The sequence below is a fragment of the Scyliorhinus torazame genome, chromosome 5, assembly GCF_047496885.1.
Source record: "Scyliorhinus torazame isolate Kashiwa2021f chromosome 5, sScyTor2.1, whole genome shotgun sequence".
NCBI lineage: Eukaryota > Metazoa > Chordata > Chondrichthyes > Carcharhiniformes > Scyliorhinidae > Scyliorhinus > Scyliorhinus torazame.
Window position 1 is genome coordinate 150,658,810 of NC_092711.1, and position 21,892 is coordinate 150,680,701.

Genomic DNA, 21,892 nt, shown 5'->3' on the forward strand with positions numbered 1-21,892 from the left:
TCAAGGCAAAGATTACCTCGTCATTATTGACTATTACTCAAATTATCCAGAAGTGATTAAACTTACAAACTCAAGTTCAAAATCAGTCATCAAGTCAACTAAAAGATGTTTTTTCTAGACACGGGATAACATTGATCGGCAAAAGGGACAATGGACCTTGTTTCGACAGTTGGGAATGGACCCGGTCCAATGGGAATGCTGAGAAAGGTGTAGGTATTGTGAAGAAATTGTTGAAGAAAGCATACGAGGCGAGACTAGATTTTGTGCTAGCTTTATTAAGTTATAGAGCTGCTCCTTTATCGACAGGTCTTTCGTCAGTGCAACCTCTTATGAACAGACTGCTGCATACAACATTGCCAACCTAACTGTACCAAATCTTGATGATAAATCAATTGTAAACAAGATGAGACAGCAACAGCAAACTCAAAGCTTGTATTACAACAAGTCAGCCAAACAGCTGATTCCGCTAGTTCCAGGAGATTGTGGACGTGTACAAGATCCAACAGGTGGATCGTGTTTTAAGTCAGGCAGCTCCACATTCCTATCTTGCAAAAACATCTGAAGGTTCGATATTCAGGAGAAATCGTCGTGCATTGTTGAAGGTGAAGCAACCTCCAACTCCAATTCAACCTCAACAATTGTTTTCCAACAGTAGGTTTCCTGGACATTGGTTAAAACTCAGTACTTCATCATCTGATGCTCAACTTACTGATGCAAATATGAATCAAAAGAAGAAAAATTCTGACTCAATGACAGTTGGATTGAGAACATCAACGAGATGAAGGAAGAAACCTGATCGTCTCAATTTATGAACTATAAAACACTGATTTAACTCGTATAACTTTTACTGATGTTCATTACTGTACATTGCCATTACACTGCCTGTATGTAACTTTGAATGCAAGAATCAAATTTTTCAAAGAAAGGGGGCTATCACAATATGTGGATTTTATAAAGCACATAAAGGGTTAATGTAATGTTACTACTCTACTCACTAGATGGTGCCATAGAGCAACCATATAAATATCACTGGCCTCCTTGACTTCTGGGAGAGAGTGGAAGGGAACCAGACAGAGTAGGTGTGAGATAGTTTAACTGATAGAATAATTTAGTGTTGTAGAAGTGTAGTGTCATCTTGACTTGTTTAATTCCTTAGTAATATGTTTGAATCTAATTCAGTGTAGTATAATTAGCTTTGTTTGTTAAACGCTGCTTGCTGTTCTTTGTTAACACTACAACCTTCACCATCCTGAAGGACAAAAACAAAGAACACAACAATCTCTTACTCTGAGATGATGCTCTCTGGTCCTAGGCTCTCCCACAAGAGGAAACATCCTCTCAGTATCTATCGTGTCGAGCCCCCTGAGAATCCTGTCTCAATACGGTCGCCTCTCATCCTTCTAAACTCCAATTAGTACAGGCCCAACCTCTCCTCATCAGAAAATCCCTTCAAACCCTGGATCGACCTTGTAAGCATTCTCTGGACTGCCTCCAATGATAGTATGTCTTTCCTTAGATAAAGGGACCAAAACTGCTCGCAGTATTTATGGTGTGGTCTAACTACTGCCTTGTATAGTTTTAGTAGAACATCCCTATTTTTATATTCCATTCCCTTTGAAATAAATGCCAACATTCAATGTATCTTGGCAATTACCTGCTGAATTTGCATGCCAACCTTGTGATTTATGCATGAGGACCCCCAAATCCCTCTGTGCTGCAGTGTTCTGCCGTCTTTCTCCATTTAAATAATGCTCAGCCCCTTTAGTTCTCCTACCAAAATGCATAACTTTACATTTTCCTACATCATCTTCCATCTGCCAAACTTTTGGGCACTCACTTTAAAAAAACAAAACTATTTTTATTGAAAGATTTTCATTTTATGACAGACAGACTTATCATCCACATACTCCGACTGCGCAATTGTATCTGCCCAGAGAGAAAAAAACCACACAGGAGTAATAATAATAACAAAAACATAACACAGGATTCGCCATGGTAACAGAAACAAACATTTTGCATCTTTAACTCGTTCTAGACACAGTGCGGTTAGGCTGTACATTTGTGCTCTACATCTTGCCGGTGTGGTCTATGTTAGTGCATCATTAGACCACAGAATTTACAGTGCAGAAGGAGGCCATTTGGTCCATCAAGTCTGCACCGGCCCTTGGAAAGAGCACCCTACTTAAGCCCACACCTCCACCCTATCCCCATAACCCAGTAAACCCACCTAACCCTTTGGACACTAAGGGGCAATTTAGTATGGCTAATTCACCTAACCTGCACATCTTTGGACTGTGGAGGAAACCGGAGCACCCAAAGGAAACCCACGCAGACACGGGGCGAAAGTGAAAACTCCACACAGACCAGTCACCCGAGGCTGGAATTGGACCCGGGTCCCTGGAGCTGTGAGGCAGCAGTGCTAACCACTGTGTCACCGTGCGTGCCCAGCATGGTAACTTCATGGCTTGAGAACCCCCCCCCCCCCCCCCGTTGTCACCTGTGGGGGAGTGGATAGTCCCAGCGCTGTGAGGGTGGTGAGGCCTCACCAGGAGAACTTGACCTTCTTTTGGGGGTGCTGCTCGTGGGCCCTGCACCCTGTTGTATTATATATTTCCCCTGTGTTTTGGGTGCTGCCTCTTTCCCCCCCGCCCTATACCTGCACGTTTACTCTCAGCGACTGATGCATGAGGACACCAAAGTCTCACTGAGTCTCCACCTCTTTCAACTAACACCCATTGAAATAATAATCTGCCTTCCTATTTTTCTACCAAAGTGGCTAACCTAACATTTATCCAGGTTATACTGAAACTACCATTCATATGCCCACTCACTCAGCCTGTCTAAATCCTGCTGAATAATCTCTGCATCCTCCTCACAGATCATCTTCTCCCAACTTTGCATCATCTGCAAACTTATTTTCCTTGTCCAAATCATTAATATATAATGTGAACAGTTGGGGTTCCAGCACAGTACCTGTGGCACTTCACTAGTCACTGCCTGCCAATCGGAAAAAAACATTCATTCCAACTTTTTGCTTCCTGCCAGCGAACCAGCTTTCTATCCATCTCAAGACACTACCCGTAATCCTATGCCCTTTGATTTAGCAATCTGCTGTGTGAGACCCCTTGACATCCGTCTGCACAGCGAATGCATCCATTTTATTTCAAATGCTCTGAGCATTCAAGTACAAAACCTTGGGTGGCACAGTGGTTAGCCCTGCTGCCTCACGGCGCTGAGGACCCGGGTTCGCTCCCAGCCCTGGGTCAGCGTTCGTGTGGAGTTTGCACATTCTCCTTTGTCTGCGTGGGTTTCACCCCCACAACCCAAAGATGTGCAGGTTAGGTGGATTAACCACGCTAAATTCCCCTTTAATTGAAAAAAATAATTGGGTATCCTAAATTTATGGGGAAAAAAAGGATAGTCCTTTTAACATTCCTTGACCGGTCCCTACTATTTATTACAATGTCGTTATCTGATACAGGCCCTTGGTTTCTCTGCTTTTTTTATTCTCTTTGCTGTATTTTTCTTGTGTTTCTGATTCCCCCTGCTCTTAATCCTGACATAGGTTCCCACCCCCTGACTATTTTAGTTTAAACCCCCCCTCCTCCTCTTGATTCTGTAAAACTTCTAGACATACGCTCAAAAGAATCATTAATTCAAAGTCCCATTTATTATGAACATATTTATTTTAGATCTACCTGTAGTGTTAGGAAAAACACTATTTATTATCCAGGATAAAATAAATGTCCTTCATCAGCTTTTGTGGATCATTTCAGGGAAATGTGCTCTCCTCGGCTCAAAGAGCATCAGCCCACTGGAAGCAAAGTTGTGAGACCGGCCAGTCCAGCAGAAAGAAACCCTGCGACCCTCCCACTTCACCAAGTGTCAGAATGAACATGGTTCAGTCCTGGATGTGATTAACACCAGCAATAACAGCAGAATCCAACCTGTCATCGCTTGTGAACTCGCTGGTGTCTTAGCAGACTTGACAAGTGAGTGAATCCCTTCCCACACTCAGAACAGATGAACGGACTCTCCCCGGTGTGAACTCGCTGATGTGCCAGCAGGTTGGATAGATCAGTGAATCCCTTCTCACACCCAGAGCAACAGAATGGCCTCTCTCCAGTGTGAATTCTCTTGTGTGTTAGCAGGTTGGATAACTGAATGAATCCCTTTCCACACTCGGAGCAGGTGAATGGCCTCTCCCCAGTGTGAACTTGTTGGTGCTTCCGCAGATTGGATAACTGAGTGAATCTCTTCCTACACTCTGGACAGGTGAACGGTCTCTCCCCAGTGTGAACTCGCTGGTGTGTTAGCAGGGTGGATGAATCACTGAATCCCTTCCCACATTCAGAGCAGATGAATGACCTTTCCCTGGTGTGAACCCGCTGGTGCACCAACAGGTTGGATGAATTAGTGAATCCCTTTCCACACTCTGAGCAGGTGAACGGCTTCTCTCCAGTGTGAACTCGCTGATGAGTCTGCAGGTGAGATAACTGAGTGAATCCCTTCCCACAAACAGAGCAAGTGAACGGCCTCTCTCCGGTGTGACCACGTCGATGAGTTTCCAGTGCAGATGGGGTACAAAATCCCTTCCCACAGTCCCCACATGTCCACGGTTTCCCCATGGCGTGGGTGCCCTTGTTTATCTCCACGTTGAACGATCAATTGAAGCCTCGACTTTACAGCGAACAAAGGTGCAATCTCTCCCTGCTGGGAACGTTGTGATTTTTTCAGACTGGATAACTGGTTAAAGCTCTTTCCACAGTCAGTGCACTGGAACACTCCCACTCAGGTGTGTGCGTCTCAGTGCTTTTCCAGTCACACTGAAATTTTAAATATCTTGAAGCCGACAAAAGAGACAAAAAATCACCCTTGAGATTCAGATCCTGATGAATTGAGTGAATGCCATATCTTGACAATTGGTTTGAGATTTCTGTCTGTAAATCGTCCTCTTCGAACATCCTGTAAAAGGTGTTTTCAAAAGTCATCACTGTCAGTACAGGACAGAAATTCAGAACAGACCATTTTATATTTGATTCAGTTGTTCCCCCATCTTGACTGTAATCCTCCCCATGCACCCTCACTTCCCCCGCTCCTTCTGTCGCCATTGTTTACTCCTGATAATTCTTATAACATTAGAACATGAGAAACTGGAACAGCAGGAGGCCATTCAGCCCCTCAAGACTATTCTGTCACTTCATCAGATAACGGCTGATCTTCACATCCCTGCGCTCACCCCAAGTCCGTTCATTCCTAAAATATCCAAAATTCCTCTATTCTCTGTCTTGAACAAACTCAGTGACTGAACATCCACAACACTCTGAATTTATTTATCCTTCTTAAGATAGCGGCATCACTGGCATGGCCAATATTTGAATAGACATGATAAATTCGACTTTAAATAGCTGATACATCAAAAACAGGTTTCACAAAATCACAAACATTTCTCCTGTCAGTTACAGAATGGATTGCTTCTGTGACTCAATGACTCTGTGTCTGGAAATATAAAATGTAGCGACAATACAATGTTACACAACTAGAAATAATAAATGTACTTTATTACAGAACCATAAATAATATATCTAATCTGCATAATATAACAATACTGGATATTTCTCTGTCTGATATTAATTTACTGTCAGCCACCTCCTCGGAAAGCAGCCTTTTAATTGTGAACATCAGGAAAGAGACCATCCTTTTAGCCAGACAAATAAATGTGTCAAGCTGAGGGAGGAAAGGATGCCAATATCTTAGAGAGAGAGAGAGAGACCTGGGCCAAGCTTTCCAGAGTCTGCACCCTCCCTGGATTCACTTCCTTTCCCTTCAGTTGCTGCAAGTGACCAATTGAAGGTGAGAATGAGAAAAGAAATGGAAAGGGGGGAGAAATGAAAGTGTTTTACTCACAGATGTTGGAGACAGGAGGACGTTTTAGTCTTTTACTCAATCTTCATCCTCAAGAAAGGCCGCACTCTGGCTGGAGGACCAGAGTCCTTCCGGTCCTCCAAGTTTCCCATTGGTCAACATCTCAGCCGAATTGGGGGGGGGGTGAAACTTCCACACATGCGCAGTTTCCATCTCCCTTGGACATGCGCATCCCGAGACGCCTGCGCGGCGGATAGAGCAGTTTCCCGAGCGTGAGGGATTGTGGGAGTTATACCCGCCATTATTCATACGGAACCCAGTGTGGCTAACATATTGGGGAGGATAATAGGTGGGAGTGAAACTGAACCCGATAATCAGCACCTTCAGGGGATGAGAACCGGGGGCGAATAGTGGGATTAATTAGTCTTAAAATCAATAGGGAGAAAGGAGTGTGTGGCCGACAGCATTTTCTGTGACAACTGGAACTGTCAGTTTGGAATTTATATCCTGTGATCAGTCATGACTTGATGATGTCAACCCCATCACACCCATTAAAATCACTATCAGGTCAGTCTTCAACCTTCTCTTTCCCAGAGAAAATATCCCCAGCCTGTTCAATCTATCCTGTAACTCAGTTCTGGTATCATCCTCGTGAATCTTTCTCTGTCAGATTTTAAGGGGTATATAATTAATATTTAGGCTCAGTTTAATTTGGTTACAGGTGCCAATTACTCAGTTCCAAATTGACCCTCTAAAATGCTTCAATTTGAAAGAAAGGCAAGACAGGACTCTGAAATAGTAAATATTTATCCGTATTTATTTTTTAAAGATAGTATGCTGATGAAAGACACAAGTGATTTTCATCTCCTGAATTTGCGACCATTCAATGTGGATCTGTGAATCTTCCTCCGATTCCTGAGCCAACAGTCATTTTGCAAATTTGCCCCAGGGACATTCAGTATCTCCAGGACTAGAATCCAACTTTGCTCAAGACCGTTCTGGAAACCCACTTTAAACACGTGAATGAGCATTACCCAATCTGGAATCAGACTTGTTTTAAGCAGACAATTGCTCATTGCTGTCACTGGGTTAATTTTATTGAATGTAAGCTTTTATGTAAATTGTTCCATGGGCAGAACAATGGGACTGTTCAGGACCTTTCTTTTAAATGAATTTGGACAAGATCATGACTGGTTTACCTCAAATAAATAAAGGGAAACTGTTTCCACTGACAAAGGGATTGTTAACCAGAGGACACAGATTTAAGGTGATTGACATAAAAGCCAGAGGGGAAATGAGAAAGATAAATCTTTACACAATGAGGTGTTGTGATCCGGAATGCACTGTCTGAAAGGCTGGTGGAAGCAGATTCAGCAAAGGGAGTTGGATAAATACTGGAAGGGGATTAGTTTGCAGGGTTCATGGGGAAAGGACAGGATCATGGGACTAATTAAGTAGCTCTTTCAAAGAGCCAACAGAGGCACGATGGACCGAACTGCCTCTTTCTGTGAGGTGAGATTATGTGATCGCAGATAAATAAATATGTGGCTGCAATATAGACAGTGATGTCAATAATATCTGGAATTCCCATCGTGCCCCTGCTAGCCAAGATTTTATGGAGGTCCTTCCATTAGCTTTCGGATGAACAACCCTCCAACTTTCCTTGAATACCTCAAAATTGTGGACCTCTCAGTCCAACGTGGGCTTCACTATCTTCTTACTAAAAGACTTAAACATTAGCAACACCCCTGGTTCCTCACGGCCCTCTTGACTTCTGGTCTCACAGCTCCTGGTCCCACAGCTGACTACTTCCAAGCGAACTGCAGATTGCCAGCTTTCCATGAGAAACACCCAGAATTCAAACCAAGGCTCCACCCTGAATCACTTATCCCCATGGCAACACAGACTCTTTGGGATGTCCAACAGATGTTTAAAGCGTTCAGCTTCAAAAACCATACCTTTCGACCCAGAGGTCTGCATGTCGAATTCACCTCTGTGACAAAGACAGGGCAGTAATTGTCAGACCCGATGTCTCCAGGACTCCAGCAAAAAGAGCTCAGCTGCCCTTTTACAGATCTTACCCTTCCAGCTTTGACTTCTTAAGTCAACATGGGTGATTGCGAATTCCCTGAGGGTGTTCCTGTAAGATTCTCAACCCAGGTTTTCCATTTATCTTAAATTTTAAAAAATCCAATTCCCAAACTAAAAGTTATATTTCTTAAACATGAATCATGAAACTAGATCTTCACAACATCTTCCGCAGGAAGAAATGAAAATGTATCACCCTCGTAATACCCCATTTAGAATATTACAACTTACACCCTTCTGTATATTTTAACAACAGCCATGATCTTATTGAATGGTGGAGCAGGCTCGAGGGGCTGAATGGCCTACTCCTGTTCCTATGTTTTCCTGTGTTTAAATATCTGATAATCTGTTAAAGACATAATAATCCCTCCATTGTCCCCTTCACATTCACAAGTCCATCTTGCTAACAGCACACTGCTAAATTCCATGTCCAGGAATCACAGTTCACTTAAGATGGAAAACATAATTGCTCGCTATATTTTCTGAAAGTTTTCTTCTTACAATAATTATCGTCCAAAGTTCCTTCTGCGAGAGGAGAGTCCTCATTGCTGCTCAGATGTGAGTTTTCAAGTTCAGTTTCGAATAGTCTGTTCAGAGTTCAAGTTTTGAACTTTATTTTCTTCCAGGTGTGTAGTTTCCCCATTGTTTCAATCCAAAGGGAATGTCCCGGTCAATCCCACATTTAAACTCTATTCTTCTGGCTCAGTTGTAGGCGGAGCTTCATTTTTCAGTTCATTTCCCAGACTCCAACATTTTGGATTCTCTTTTGGAGACAGCAAGTTCAAAATGGCTTTGTTTTGTGTCAATAACTCGCTCATCCATTGGTCAAAATCTTCATTAGTCTGATGTTCTTTGAGCCTTGGAGCGCATCAGCACAATTGGTCTCTGTCAGTATTTATGTTCCACAAGAGCCTCCACCCACCCCTCTTCATCTCCCCCATCAGCATATCCTTCTATTCCTTTCTCCCCATGTATGTATCGAGCTTCCCCTTCAATGTATTCATGCTGCTCACCTCAACCACTCGCTGTGGTAGTGAGTTCCACATTCTCACCACTCACTGGGTAAAGAGGTTTCTCATCAAATCCCTATTGGATTATTGACCTCCTTCATCATCTGAAAGATTTCCATCACGTCATCCTTCAGTCTTCTCTTTTCTAGAGAAAAGCAGCCTCAATCTTTCCTGAGGGTGAAATGCTCTCAGTTCTGGTATTATTCTTATGAATTTTTGTTGAACTTTCTCCAGTGCCTCTAGTTCCTTTTTCTAAATGGAGATCACAAATGTTGACAGTCCTCCCAGTGTAGTCTAAGCCTGGTTCTAAACAAGTTGAACATAATCTCCCTGCTTTTCAATTCTATCCCTCTAGAATGGAACCCTATTTGTGGGCCCCACACTTTAAGAAAATATAAAGTTCTCAGAGAGAATGCAGAGGAGATTTATGAGAATGGCACCAGAGAAGAGTGATTTGGGGGGGTTAGAGAGAGTGGTACAGCTGAAATTTTTCTCTTTACATCACAATCATGGGGCTGTGAAGGAGGCTATTCAGCCCATCAAGACAATGCTGTGATAGAGATATAACTCTTCTGCAAAACCTGAAATCTGTGTCCCCTTATTTCTTGTACCATTAAGTTATGGCAGGGTTTTTCAAACTCAGGGTCGAGACTGATGAAGAGTGCCTTTGTGTTACTGTATTCTCCTATACAATTAACGAGGCAGAAATTTGCACTAGACTTCTCGGATGCAAAATGAAATTTTATTGGTATCTATTGATTATAAAGAGAGTAATCTTCTTGTGGTTACAAAATCAAAATGTTCTCAATTCAGGCCCCTGCTGAAAGCTTTACTTGTGATGATTATACTTAGTAATTTACAAACGACTTGGAATTCAAAATACAGTAATGGTTTCTTTGCTCGAAGCAAACAGCTGTGCAGATTAGAAGTAGAATGAAAATATGAAAATACGAAATAAAGATAGTAAATAGCTTGGCAAAAGTATAAGATGATTCTAGAATGAAATAATAGCCTAAAACTATTACCTTTAAGGAATTTGTTATCAGCCTAAGTCAATCTATTCCTGCCCCTGTAACATGCTGATTGGTTTGGATGAGTCTTCAATACATTTGGTTCGATAATTGGGTTGTCAACCTTCAATATGCAACATTAACTTAGAATTAACAGCCATGTTGCATCTGTGAATTCTTTAGTGGGCATTGGTATGCAAAATATGTTCTTATCATGGACTGGTATGCGCTTTATCCTGTAATTCCTTCTTTCCAACAATGGAAGGCTCATATGAACTCTAATGTCAACCTGACCTTCAGTAGAAATGTGGCATTTGCTTAGCTCGTTTGCAAACTGTTTCAAATGCTGTGCCTTCGCTTTACTTATTTCTGCAAGCTGTGTGCTTTGTAAACTGATGTTAAATTTGTACAGTTTTGCAGTGTCATGATGGAATCCATTTTAAAATGACTTTTGAACTGAGTTTTTTAAAATCTACAATCAAAGGATCATTAATTAACCTTTTTACCTATCAGAACCAGTTGGTTTCCTTCAGCGACCAACGCGACCCATGGGTGGGTCATGGGAAGGTGTCGGGAGGGTCGTGGAGTGATCGGTTGTGGCATTCCCGATCATAGGAAGATGACCCCAACAGCCGTGACCAGCTTATAGGAATGCTGCTGCGGGCAGTCTCCAATTGGTTGCAGTGTTGGGGGCATGGGGTTCGAGGCTGGGCTATGTGCTGGTCACCGCACGCAGGGGATGGGGACAGGGGCTGACAGACATCCACATGGGTGCACAATGGTAACAGTGGTGGCCCCAGCTTGGAGCTCCGCTCTGGTGCTTGTCTTCTGCGCGCTGCTCAGTTCGTCACCCTCCACCGATCGATAGTACACGACCTGCGGCTCTGTGGTCAAGCTGTTCAACAGCTGGCACAATGTCTGCTTGCACTCCCACACTGTGAAGTCCTGATCGGGCAGTGGTCAGCAGTCTGTGACTGGGGCGGATGCAGCTATTGGACAGTGAGAGCAAAGCCAGGCCAGATTTGTTGGCGAGGCATACCGATCAAACGAGGCCAGTCAATACAGCCGACACATATTAACAGTCATCACTTACACAGAAACTTACACAGTCATTGCTTTGTGTCACCACTCTCTGGAAACCAGGGAGTAAGTGCTTTTGGTGAGAATGGAGAAGGAGATGACTTGGATGTTTGGATAGTGCAATGCAGTGGAAACAGTGAGAAATATTGTGACATTGTGTGTGTTTGACAAGTTACTTCATCTTGTCTAAAGTCATAATTTGTAAAGTAAAAACAAGATTGTACTTTTTTCTGTACTTGTTTAAATATCTGAATAAATGGGAATATATTTAAAACAAAGTTTGTGTGTAAATGTAAGGATGCACATGTTCAACTGAAAATGTTTTAATTTTCAGTAATTATAAAGTCATAAACTTTGAAAAATCAGGTATTGGAAATAAAGTTTAAAAAAATAAAAGAATGCCGACCGTGACTGGCCTTTAAATATGAACGATGGAGTCTTTCCGCCAGAGGGCGGTGAGAAGGTCACGCGTCCGGTACGTACACTGACACCATGTGCCCTGTACGTCCATGCTTTGGGTGTGAAATCGTGGAGCAGAGATTGCTCCATTTTGTAGCTGCCAGCAAGCAAGCAACAGGACTGTGTGAAGAACTGAAGATGGATTATTGTGTAATAAGGAAGAGAGGGCAGAACACAAACAGACCAGGATCTCACAACTGAATCTACTGGAGAGAGCTTCGCAGGAGAGTCCACGGCAGGACAAAGCAGTGCTGGTGTGAGATAAAAACAGAGCCTCAGGGCCTCATTAAGAAGAAACTGAAATTGGGAACAAAGCTGTATAAAGATGATTTCTTGAGATATGGCTTTAATTGTGTCAATGCACTTCAGGATGCAAAGCCCTTGTGCGTTATATAAAAAATAAATACAATAAAATCGCTTATTATCACAAGTAGGTTTCAAATGAAGTTACTGTGAAAAGCCCCTAGTCGCCACATTCCGGCGCCTGTTCGGGGAGGCTGTTACGGGAATTGAACCGTGCTGCTGGCCTGCCTTGGTCTGCTTGCAAAGCCAGCGATTTAGCCCTGTGCTAAACCAGCCCCTGGTTTCCCTATGCAGGGAAGTACTGGCAAATGAAAGATTAAACCGTCAAATCTTCAAATGCATGGCGAGTTCGAGGACAAACCTCTTGATTTTTTTCAAAAGATGTAGCGAGAACTTAAATCGTCAGCTATCGTCCTTATCAAAATGTAACATTAAATAGCAAAGCAAGTCAGATCATGAGTACCAAACAGGCTCACCTGTCACATTAAAGGCAAGCAATAATGATCGTGAAGGTCAGCCGGCGTGTGTCCTAAAGATCAGTAATTTGGTAAAAGTGGGTTGCGGGAAAAAAAGTTTGAAATACACTGGTTTAAGCAACGGCAGTTTGAGGAGAACAACCCCAACTTCTTCAACGAAACTTGTGGTTAAAATCCCTTATCCCTGGAACCATTCTGGTAAATCTCCTCTCCCCTCTCTCATGGAGCCTCACATCCTTCCTAAAGACCCAGAACTGGATTCAATACTCCAGTTGTGGCCTAACCAAAGCTATAGAAAGCTTCAGCATAACGTCCCTGCTCTTGTTCTCAATCCTTCTATTTCTGATGCCCAAGATCCCAGTTGCTCCAAACAGGAAAATCAAACTTTGTCACTTGAACACAAAAAGCATTTGAATGACATTCTTCAAATGCCTAAAGGAGACGGATGCTCTTTGAGGCTGGGAGCAAGGTGAGACTGGGCAGTTCAGCAGAAAGAAACCATCCATCCCTCCCAATTCACCTACTGTCAGAATTAACATGGTTCAGTGTGGATGTCATTAATGGCAGCAATAACAGCAGAATCCAATCCCTGTGAAGACTTATGAAGTCGCTGGTGTTTCCGCAGGTTGTGTAATAGAGTGAATGTCTTCCCACAGTCAGAGCAGGTAAATGGCCTCTCCCCAGTGTGAACTTGCTGGTGTGTCTGCAATTTGGATAACTGAGTGAATCCCTTCCCACACAGTGAACAGCCTCTCCCAGGTGTGAACTCACTAGTGTATCAGCAGGGTAGATGACGTTTTAAACTTGTTTGCACAGTGAAAGTAGCTGAACGGCCTCTCCTCCTCAGTGTGAATGTGCTGGTGGAACATCAGTTCCACAGGTTTTTAAAACAACTGCAGCTGTTTTCACAGTCCCTATGCTTGTGTAAGATTAGCTACTTTTCCCATCATGCTTGGTAGATGTTTAGCAGTTCGCCGTCCGGCTACAGTCCCCCTGTGATCCATGAAGCCTCAGTAAATTGGATCACAAAACGTTTCCTGATCATACCCCACCTCGCGGAAGCAGACATTCAGTCCAGGCCATGTTACACTTTAGTTTTATCTCTCATTCATTCATGTTTTCACACATATAACTCCATTTCTATCTTCCCTTCCATCTCAACTTCCCAATGTTTAAACATGACTAAAGTAAACACCTGATACAACAAAATCAGAGTTATAACCAATAATCATGCGGTGTGAAGCAATTCTGATCCCCGGGTGTATCTGTACGTTTGTAACCCAGTTCCAAATATCATCCCACCAGTTGGTCACTTGAATCATTTTGGTCTGTTCCCCGGTTCCCTCAGCTTTCTGAATGACTTTGACAAATGTTTGATGAGCTATAGCTTGTTGTTTTTTGATCCATTGCAAATCCTCGGGTTAAAGCTTAATGTTAGTTTCATTTATCCAAATTCTGTTTAATTTCTCCATGACATCATTGTAATATTTCTATTGGCATTTGAATGAAATGAAAATCGCTTATTGTCACAAGTATCCTTCAAATGAAGTTACTGTGAAAAGCCCCTAGTCGCCACATTCTGGCGCCTGTTCGGGGAGGCTGGTACGGGAATTAAACTGTGCTGCTGGCCTGCCTTGGTCTGCTTTCAAAGCCAGCGATTTAGCCCAGTGTGCTAAACCAGCCCCTATGTGCTAAACCAGCCCCTTGATGCCCCTGAATGTAATACAAAGACAGAGCTCCACAGACAAAGAACAATACAAGAACAACGGTAATAATAGTTAATAATAAAAACAACAAAACACGAGCCCCGTGCTGTCACCATATCCGTGATTGAGGTCCCAGTGTCACATTACATTATTTAGTTATTGAGGGCGACTCCCTCCATTTTCCTGGTTTAACCTGTGTGGGAGGGGTTTGTATCCCTCCTGTGGGTGGCCCCCTCCCTGTTCCTTCTCTGCTATTCACAAGCTCCCATCCATCCAGTCGACATTCCCTGTCCACCTCGCCAACTCACACGCAGGAGGTGGAGTTGACCCTGTACAACGCCTCGATCCAGAGTCCTCCCCCTATCTCCATGCTGATTTCCTCCATCCATTTCCGCATGGTCTCATCCAGTGGGGTCCTGACCTTTTCCATAAGTCATCAGCAGATGTCGCCACACTTGTCACCCCCTAACCCGTCCAGCCCTACCATTGTGTCCAGAAATGTATGTCTGGGTCTTTGCGGGAATGTTTTTGCCTCCTTACAGAGAAAGTCAGGCAGCTGCAGGTACCTGAGCTCATTCCCTTAAGGGAGTTGGAGCCTCTCTGTGAGTTCCCCATGGTTACCAGTCTGTTGTCCATGTCCTCTCCTGTCAGTGTCCCTCTGTCTGCCTTCCATGACCCAAATGTGGCGTCTACCTTCGCCAGTGTGAACCTGTGGTTGTTGCAGCTGGGGGTCTCTATGGACACCTCGCCCAGTTCGAAGTGCCGCCTGAACAGGTTCCATGTCCTTAGGGTGGCCACTACCACTGGGCACCTGAGGTGGGTGTGGCGGGGGTGGGGGGTGGGATGAAAGAGAGTGGTACGGTGGCCAGCGCTTGGAGAGACGTCCCCATGCAGTAGGCCTCCTCCATTCGGACCCAGCCTCCAGTTCACTTAGCCCCCTCACCTCTCCTCGTTTGCCGCCCAGTGGTAAAATAGGAGATTGGTAGGGCCAGGCCTCCCACATGCCGCCCCCGTTGTAAAATACTCTGACGCACCCTAGGATCTCTTTCCCCCCCCCCCCCCTCCCCCCTTCCCCAAATTAAGATCATGATTAACTTATCGACCTGGTGAAGAAGCATTTGGGATGAAGATTGGGAGTGACCTGAACACAAAGTGGAACCTAGGCAGTACATTCATTTTGATTGTCTGTACCCTTCCCACCAGGGAAAGAGGGAGTGAGCCCCATCTTTACAGGTTCCTCTTCGCCTCCTCCATGCTGGAGAGGTTCCATTTGAGGAGCCTCTTTCAGTTGTGGGTCACTTGGATCCCCAGGTACCTGAACTTGGTTTGGGCCACTTTATTAAGAAGCAATTCCTCCAGCTCTGTTCCTCCCCCTTGAGGGTTTACCAGGAAGGTTTTGCTCTTTCCCAGGTTGAGTTTGTAACCTGAGAAGATGCCGAACTCCCTGAGGAGTCCAGTTAGCTTTCGAATGCTGGCTAGGGGGTTCGACATGTAGAGGAGCAGGTCATCAACATCAAGTGAGACTCTGTGCTGTCTGCCCCCTCTCCCCCCCACCCCCCACCCCCCAGCACGCTGCTATGGGGTCAACCACACGCACCTTGTGGTCCCGGCCTTGTCCGTTTGAGCCTGCCCTTGCTCACAGGCCATTCAAGATGGCCGTTGACTACGTCCTCTTTTTCACCATCTCCACGTGTTGTCTGTTGTAACCAGCCCTTTACCCGCCTCCATTCCCCCTTCTGTTTCTCCCTGTTCCCCCGCCCTTGTGCTCCCCCCTCCTGGTCCCCCTCCCCCTTGGCTCTCCCTCTTCAATGCAACCCTGGACCACTGCTCTTTTTGCCCTTATTTCCCTGAATTTCTCTGTTTTCCCTTCCTCCTGCCAGACGCTCCCTCCCTCCTGGGAGGCATGCGGCAGCCTCTTCCTTCACTATGCTCCCATACACCAGCTTACTCGCTAGTGTAGTGGCAACCCCCTTAGCCAGGTTCCCCTATTTAACCCCCGTCTGCTTATCCCACTTTCTCCGCACCTTTGCTTGTGTTTGCCCCTGCCCCTCTCATCCTTTGCAGCCCGTGTTCTGGCCATTGCATTCTATCGCTGTTTGCCCAGTCCGTTCTTCTGGACAAATGTGTTGCCTTTCTCCGGGGCATCAAAATAATGTTCCTTCCCATGATATGTAACCCATAGCTTGGCAGGGTAGAGCATGACAAACTGCACCTCATTTTTGTACAGGGCGGATATGGCGGTGTTAAATTCGGCCCGACTCTTGGCCAGGTCGGCACAATGTTTTGGTACAAGCAGATGGAATGTGCTTCCCACTTGCCCCCTCTCACGCCTCTCGCCCACCTCCGCTCCTTGTCCTGGGACTTGTGCAGCCTCACGGTTAGCGCCTGCGGTGGCTCCCCCGCTATGGGGAGGTGACCTGTCCGCGCGGTCTACTTCCGGGGCTTGGTGACGCCCTCCTCGCTGACCAGCTTCCCGAGCATCACCGCTACGCACTGCATTGGGTTCCTCCCCTCCGTTCCTTCCGGCGGCCCCAGAATTCTCAAGTTCTGTTGACGCGATCTGTTCTCCTGGCCATCGACATTTCCTTTTAGCTCCTCCTGGGCCCTGATCAGGCTCGCCACCTTGGCCTCAAGTGTCATGACCCGGTCCCTTGATCCTTGGCACCTTTCTTAAGGTCTCTTGCATTGTCTTCCGGACCTCGAGCCTCCGCTCCGTCTTGGCCATTGCTTCCCTCATGGGGGCCGCAGCAGCTTCTGCTGCTGTTTCGACAGCTGGAGGTCTCTTCTCAACTCCTCCCTGTGTCTCTGGAGCACCAAATGGTGATGAAGCCCATAAGCTGGTCCATCAGTGCCTGGGTCTGCACTGGGAGCTCTGTGGGGTCAGCCCCACCTCATGTGGTTGCCGGCTCCCAGGCTGAGGTACCCTCCCCTTGTCCTTGTTGGCTTATCGACTGGGCGACGGACTTTTTCCCATTCTTCTTGTCAGTGCGGTTGACGGGGGTCAGGCTGTGGGAATGTTTGCTGGGATTAAAAGTGTGTAGTGAAAGATTTCATGCGAGAGCCAACTTTCATGTGAACACTCAGCTCATGGCCACCACTGGAAGACCCTCCAATGACATTAACAGTTTCTTCCCCCTTATGTACGTCAACCAGCTCGATTTTGCTGGACCTGGCTGGTATCTGGGGTTTAAAACAGGATGATGGTCATCTATTAATATTATTTATCATAGTCCCTTGTTTTGGGCCGAGCCACTTAACCGGCCCTCTAAGGTATCAATTCTTTGTGGGATTATCCCTCGCATTATGGGAAATAAAGTGACTCTTTTTAAACATCACAAATTATGCACAATCTCCCCGTGTCTGCATGGCCATTGCTTCCCTCGCCAACCCCCCCCCCCCCCCTCCCTCCCCCCACAACCCAAAGATGTGCAGGGAAGGTGGACTGACCACACTAGATTGTCCTGTAATTGGAAAAAATATATAATAACACATTAGACGACACTAACTGGGGCTGGTTTAATACAGGGCTAAAGAGCTGGCTATTAAAGCAGACCAAGGCAGGTCAGCAGCGCGGGTTCAATTCCCGTACCAGCCTCCCCGAACAAGCGCCGGAATGTGGCGACGAGGGTCTTTTCACAGTAACTTCATTTGAAGCCTACTTGCCACAATAAGCGATTTTCATTCACTAATCTATTTTTTAAATTTCGAGTACCAAATTCTTGTTTTCCAGTTAAGAGGTAATTTAGTGTGGCCAATCCACCTACCCTACACATCTTTGGGTTGTGGGGGTGAGACCCACGCAGACACGGGGAGAATTTGCAAACTCCACACGGACAGTGACCCAGAGCTGGGATCGAACCTGTGTCCTCAGCACCGTGAAAGGCTGAATACTTTAATGCTTGTTTTTCTTTGAATTTAGAGAACAGAACTGATTATTTTAATTCTGAGGAAGGAGGATAGTTCATGAATAGTAATTGTTCACCCTTTGACCTCTCACATAATGCTAAGACCAAATCATGTGATGAACTAGTGTCCCAGAATTCAGTGTAAAATCCTGGAATAACTCTACTGCTGTGTTTTCTCCTATAGGTGTGGGGACCAGACTCCCGTGTACCTGACCACATTTAAGTATGATAGCTCTGACTTTTTTTACTTCACCAGCATCATTTTAAATCACAAAGCATTTACTCACCCTGCTATTATTTTTTTTAAAAGATAATTCATTGAATGTATATCCAGAAAATACAAAAACAGGAAAAGACAAAAACAAAACAATATTGAACAATCCGTAATACAGTAACAGTACATATAACACTACAGCATTACAACAGAGCAGGAACCCCCATATATACACATACGGACTGTGTATGTTCTCTTGGCCGCAGAAAAATACTTTGCACTGAACTTCGGTACATGTGACAATAAATCAAATCAAATATCACCCAAACCGAATCAAAGATAATCACGATCCCACATCTCCCAAACCCAGAACATCAAACACACCTCAATAAAAAGAAAACTGGAAGGAGAATGATAAAGAGAACATAACAAATGTACAGAAATGCACAACAACTGAACTATCAACAATATCATCAACCGCACAGAACAAGCACATTTTAACATATTTACAGATCCCCAGTCACCTGGTCCCTCAGAAACTTGCCTGCCTCCTCTGGAGTGTCTCAAAAGTGTTTCTGGTTCCGAAAGGTGATCCATAAAAGAGCCGGATACAACATTCCAAATCTCACACATTCTTTATGCAGGACCGCCTTGACCCTGTTCAATCTGACTCACCATTTGGCCAGTTCCGTGCCCCAATCAGGGGTGCCTGAAAACTTTCTCACCTACCAGCTTCTGCAGCATCTGTGCGACATACTCCAAAGATAACTAGCCCTCTAACCCCTCTGGCAGACCCTCTATTCCGATATTTTGCCGAAGCTCTCGATTCTCCAACTCGTCAACCTGTCACATACTTTTCTGAAGCTATCAGCCACCAAGGAGAGCTCTGCTTCCACCCAGCCGGTCCACGTGGTCGGCGACAGACTCCTCCATTTTCTGTAGCGACGCACCCTGAGCCTCTAGTCACTGCTCAACTCTCTCCACTGCCACCTTAATTGGGTCAATGGCCCTTACTAGTTCTTCAGAGATTTCAAACCTCTGTTTTTGGAAATGAGCTGTTAAAAAGTCCACCAGCTGAGCTGTGGACCAATGGGCCGGAGGTGCCGACCTAAGGGCAAGAGTCAGCGGCTCAATTGGCAGCATGAACAGGAGTGGGGATAGCGGGCACTCCCACCTCGTTCCCCTGTGCAGCCAGAAGTACTCAGAGCTGGTTGCATTCGTCTAAACACTCGCCATAAGAGTGCTGCACAGCAGCTTCACTCACAGGGTGAACCCTGCTCCAAACCCAAACTGTTCAAGCACCTCCAGGAGATACCTCCAGTCTACTCGATCAAAAGCTTTCTCAGCATCTAGGGAGACGATCACCTCTGGTGTCCTCTCCACTGATGGGGTCATTATAACGTTCAGCAGGTGTCTGATGTTTGTTGCAAGTTGTCTGCCCTGAACAAACCCGGTCTGATCTTCCGCAGGCAGCTCTCCAGTCGCCTCGCCAGTGCTTTCGCAAAGATTTTCACATCAGTATTTAAGAGAGAGATGGGTCTGTATGGTCCACACTCTATTAGGTCTTTGTCCTTCTTGGGGATTAAAGAGATCGAGGCTGGGCTAGCATGGGTGGCAGGGCCCCCTTTGACAATAAGTTATTGAACATCTCCCGCAAGTGTGGGGCCAGCGCTGCTGAGGATGTTTTTTAAAGTCTGCCGGGAACCCATCCGGTCCTGCTGCTTTCCCTGATTGCATGGTGTTGATGCATTCCACGATTTTGCCCAGCCCTAGCAGTGCTTCCAGCACCCATTTCCCATCCTACCCCACCACCAGCATATCCAGTCTGTCAAGGAATTGTTCCATCCCGGAGACCCCTTCTGGGGTCTTGGAGGTGTATAGCCCTCGGTAAAAGATTTTAAAGGATTTATTTATTAACCTTGTTTGCGTTCGCTACCATCCGACCGTTACTGTCCCTAAGTTGAGCTCTCTCTTTCCTGGCCGCCTGTTTTCTCAACTGGTACGTCAGCTTGCGGCTGGCTTTGTCTCCATGTTCGTAAAAGGCCCACCGTGCCTGGTGGAGCTGGTGGGCTGCCTTCCGTGTGGAGAGCTGGGCCCACCGTGCCTGGTAGAGCTGGTGGGCTGCCTTCCGTGTGGAGAGCTGGGCCCACCGTGCCTGGTGGAGCTGGTGGGCTGCCTTCCGTGTGGAGAGCTGGGCCCACCGTGCCTGGTAGAGCTGGTGGGCTGCCTTCCGTGTGGAGAGCTGGGCCCACCGTGCCTGGTAGAGCTGGTGGGCTGCCTTCCGTGTGGAGAGCTGGGCCCACCGTGCCTGGTAGAGCTGGTGGGCTGCCTTCCGTGTGGAGAGCTGGGCCCACCGTGCCTGGTAGAGCTGGTGGGCTGCCTTCCGTGTGGAGAGCTGGTCAAATTCCATCTGCAGCTTATTCCTTTCTGCCAGCAGTTCCACGGTTGGGGCTGTGGAGTTCTGTCGATCCACCTCCAGCATGGAGTCGATCAGCCGCTGCTCGACTTCCCTTTCCTTCCTGTCCCTAAGGGTCCTATAAGCTATGGTTTCCCCCTGATCACCACCTTCAGTGCCTCCCAGAATGTGGAGGGTGAGATCTCCCTGTTCTGGTTGCAGGAAACATAATGGCTGAGGGTTTGGGATATTTTAGTACTGAATTTCTCATTGGCTGGGAGGGCTGTGTCCAGCCTCCATGGCAGGGTGTTGGACCCATTCCTTCTCCAATCACATGTCGATGTAATGCATCGAGTGATCGGAGATTACAATCACGGAGTATTCCGCCTTTGTTACTCCTGGAAGTACTCGCTTCCCTACCACAAAAAGGTCTATCCGTGAGTAGGCCTTATGCATGTGGGAGGAGAATTTTTTTTTCTCGGCTGGTGGAACCTCCACGGGTCTACCCCCAACCCATCCTCTCCCTCTCCATCTGCTCCATAAAGGTGTTCAATTTTCATGTCATGCCTGACATGTTACCTGTCCTGGGGTTTCATCTGTCCAATGTCAGGTCCTGTTAAAGTGGCCCCCATCATTAGTTGGTGTGTGTCCAAGTCCGGGATTTCGGCCATTGTTTTCTTGATGAACTCTGTGTCGTTCCAGTTCGGGGCATTCATTTACCGAAACAACAGGAGCCCCTTCCAGGGTCCCGCTGACCATTATGTACCACCTCCTGGGTCCATCACTGTGCTTGTTGCTGTAAATGAGAATATGGCCATGCCCCCTTGTCCGAGTGTCGAAACATGAGTGTAACGTTTGTGCTGTCCAGCCCTTCCTTACCCGCTGTCGGTCCCTCTCTCCCAGGTTTGTTTCCTGTTGGAAGGCTACGCCCATCCTCAGACTCTTGAGATGGGCGAGGCATCCGGATCTCTTCAACAGCCCGTTAATACCCTCACGGTCTATTTAACAACCGGATTGGAGGGGCTGGTGTGCTGCCCCCTCCTATGGGGTTAACTATACTCACCATGTGGGCCCGGCCCTGTCCGATCGGGCCTGCCCTCGCTCTCAGGCCGTTCAAACTGGCCGCAAACTGCTTCCTCTTTTTCGCCATCTCCACGTGTTGTCTGTTGCAGCCAGCGCTCTACCCCCTCCCCCGTCTCCTCTTACCCTTATGCTTCCCCCTACCATTCCCCCCCTCCCCTCACAACCCCGGCCTTGCCTCCTTTACCCCTTTGTTTTCCCTGAATTTCTGTCTTGCATCTCCCACCTGCCAGGCGTGCCTTCCCTCCCAGGAGATGCGCCGCAGCCTCCTGCTTCATTGTACTTCCAAGCACCAGCTTAT

At 46.2% G+C, this 21,892-nt stretch overlaps 1 protein-coding gene across 1 annotated transcript; it reads right to left on the reverse strand.

The window, feature by feature from the left end:
- Positions 1 to 255: 255 nt before the first annotated feature.
- On the reverse strand, positions 256 to 6,027 carry LOC140422091 (uncharacterized). The gene is made up of 2 exons (XM_072507108.1): positions 5,908 to 6,027; positions 256 to 4,965 (listed from the first exon to the last, which is right to left on the reverse strand). Exon 2 carries the CDS (start codon positions 4,626 to 4,628, stop codon positions 3,951 to 3,953), a length of 678 nt encoding a protein of 225 aa, XP_072363209.1. The 5' UTR covers positions 4,629 to 4,965; positions 5,908 to 6,027; the 3' UTR covers positions 256 to 3,950.
- Between the last annotated feature and the right edge of the window lie 15,865 nt (positions 6,028 to 21,892).

Bases quoted from the DNA above. Each gene is read 5' to 3' on its own strand.
- LOC140422091 (XM_072507108.1), bottom strand. From the start codon at position 4,628: ATGGGGAAACCGTGGACATGTGGGGACTGTGGGAAGGGATTTTGTACC.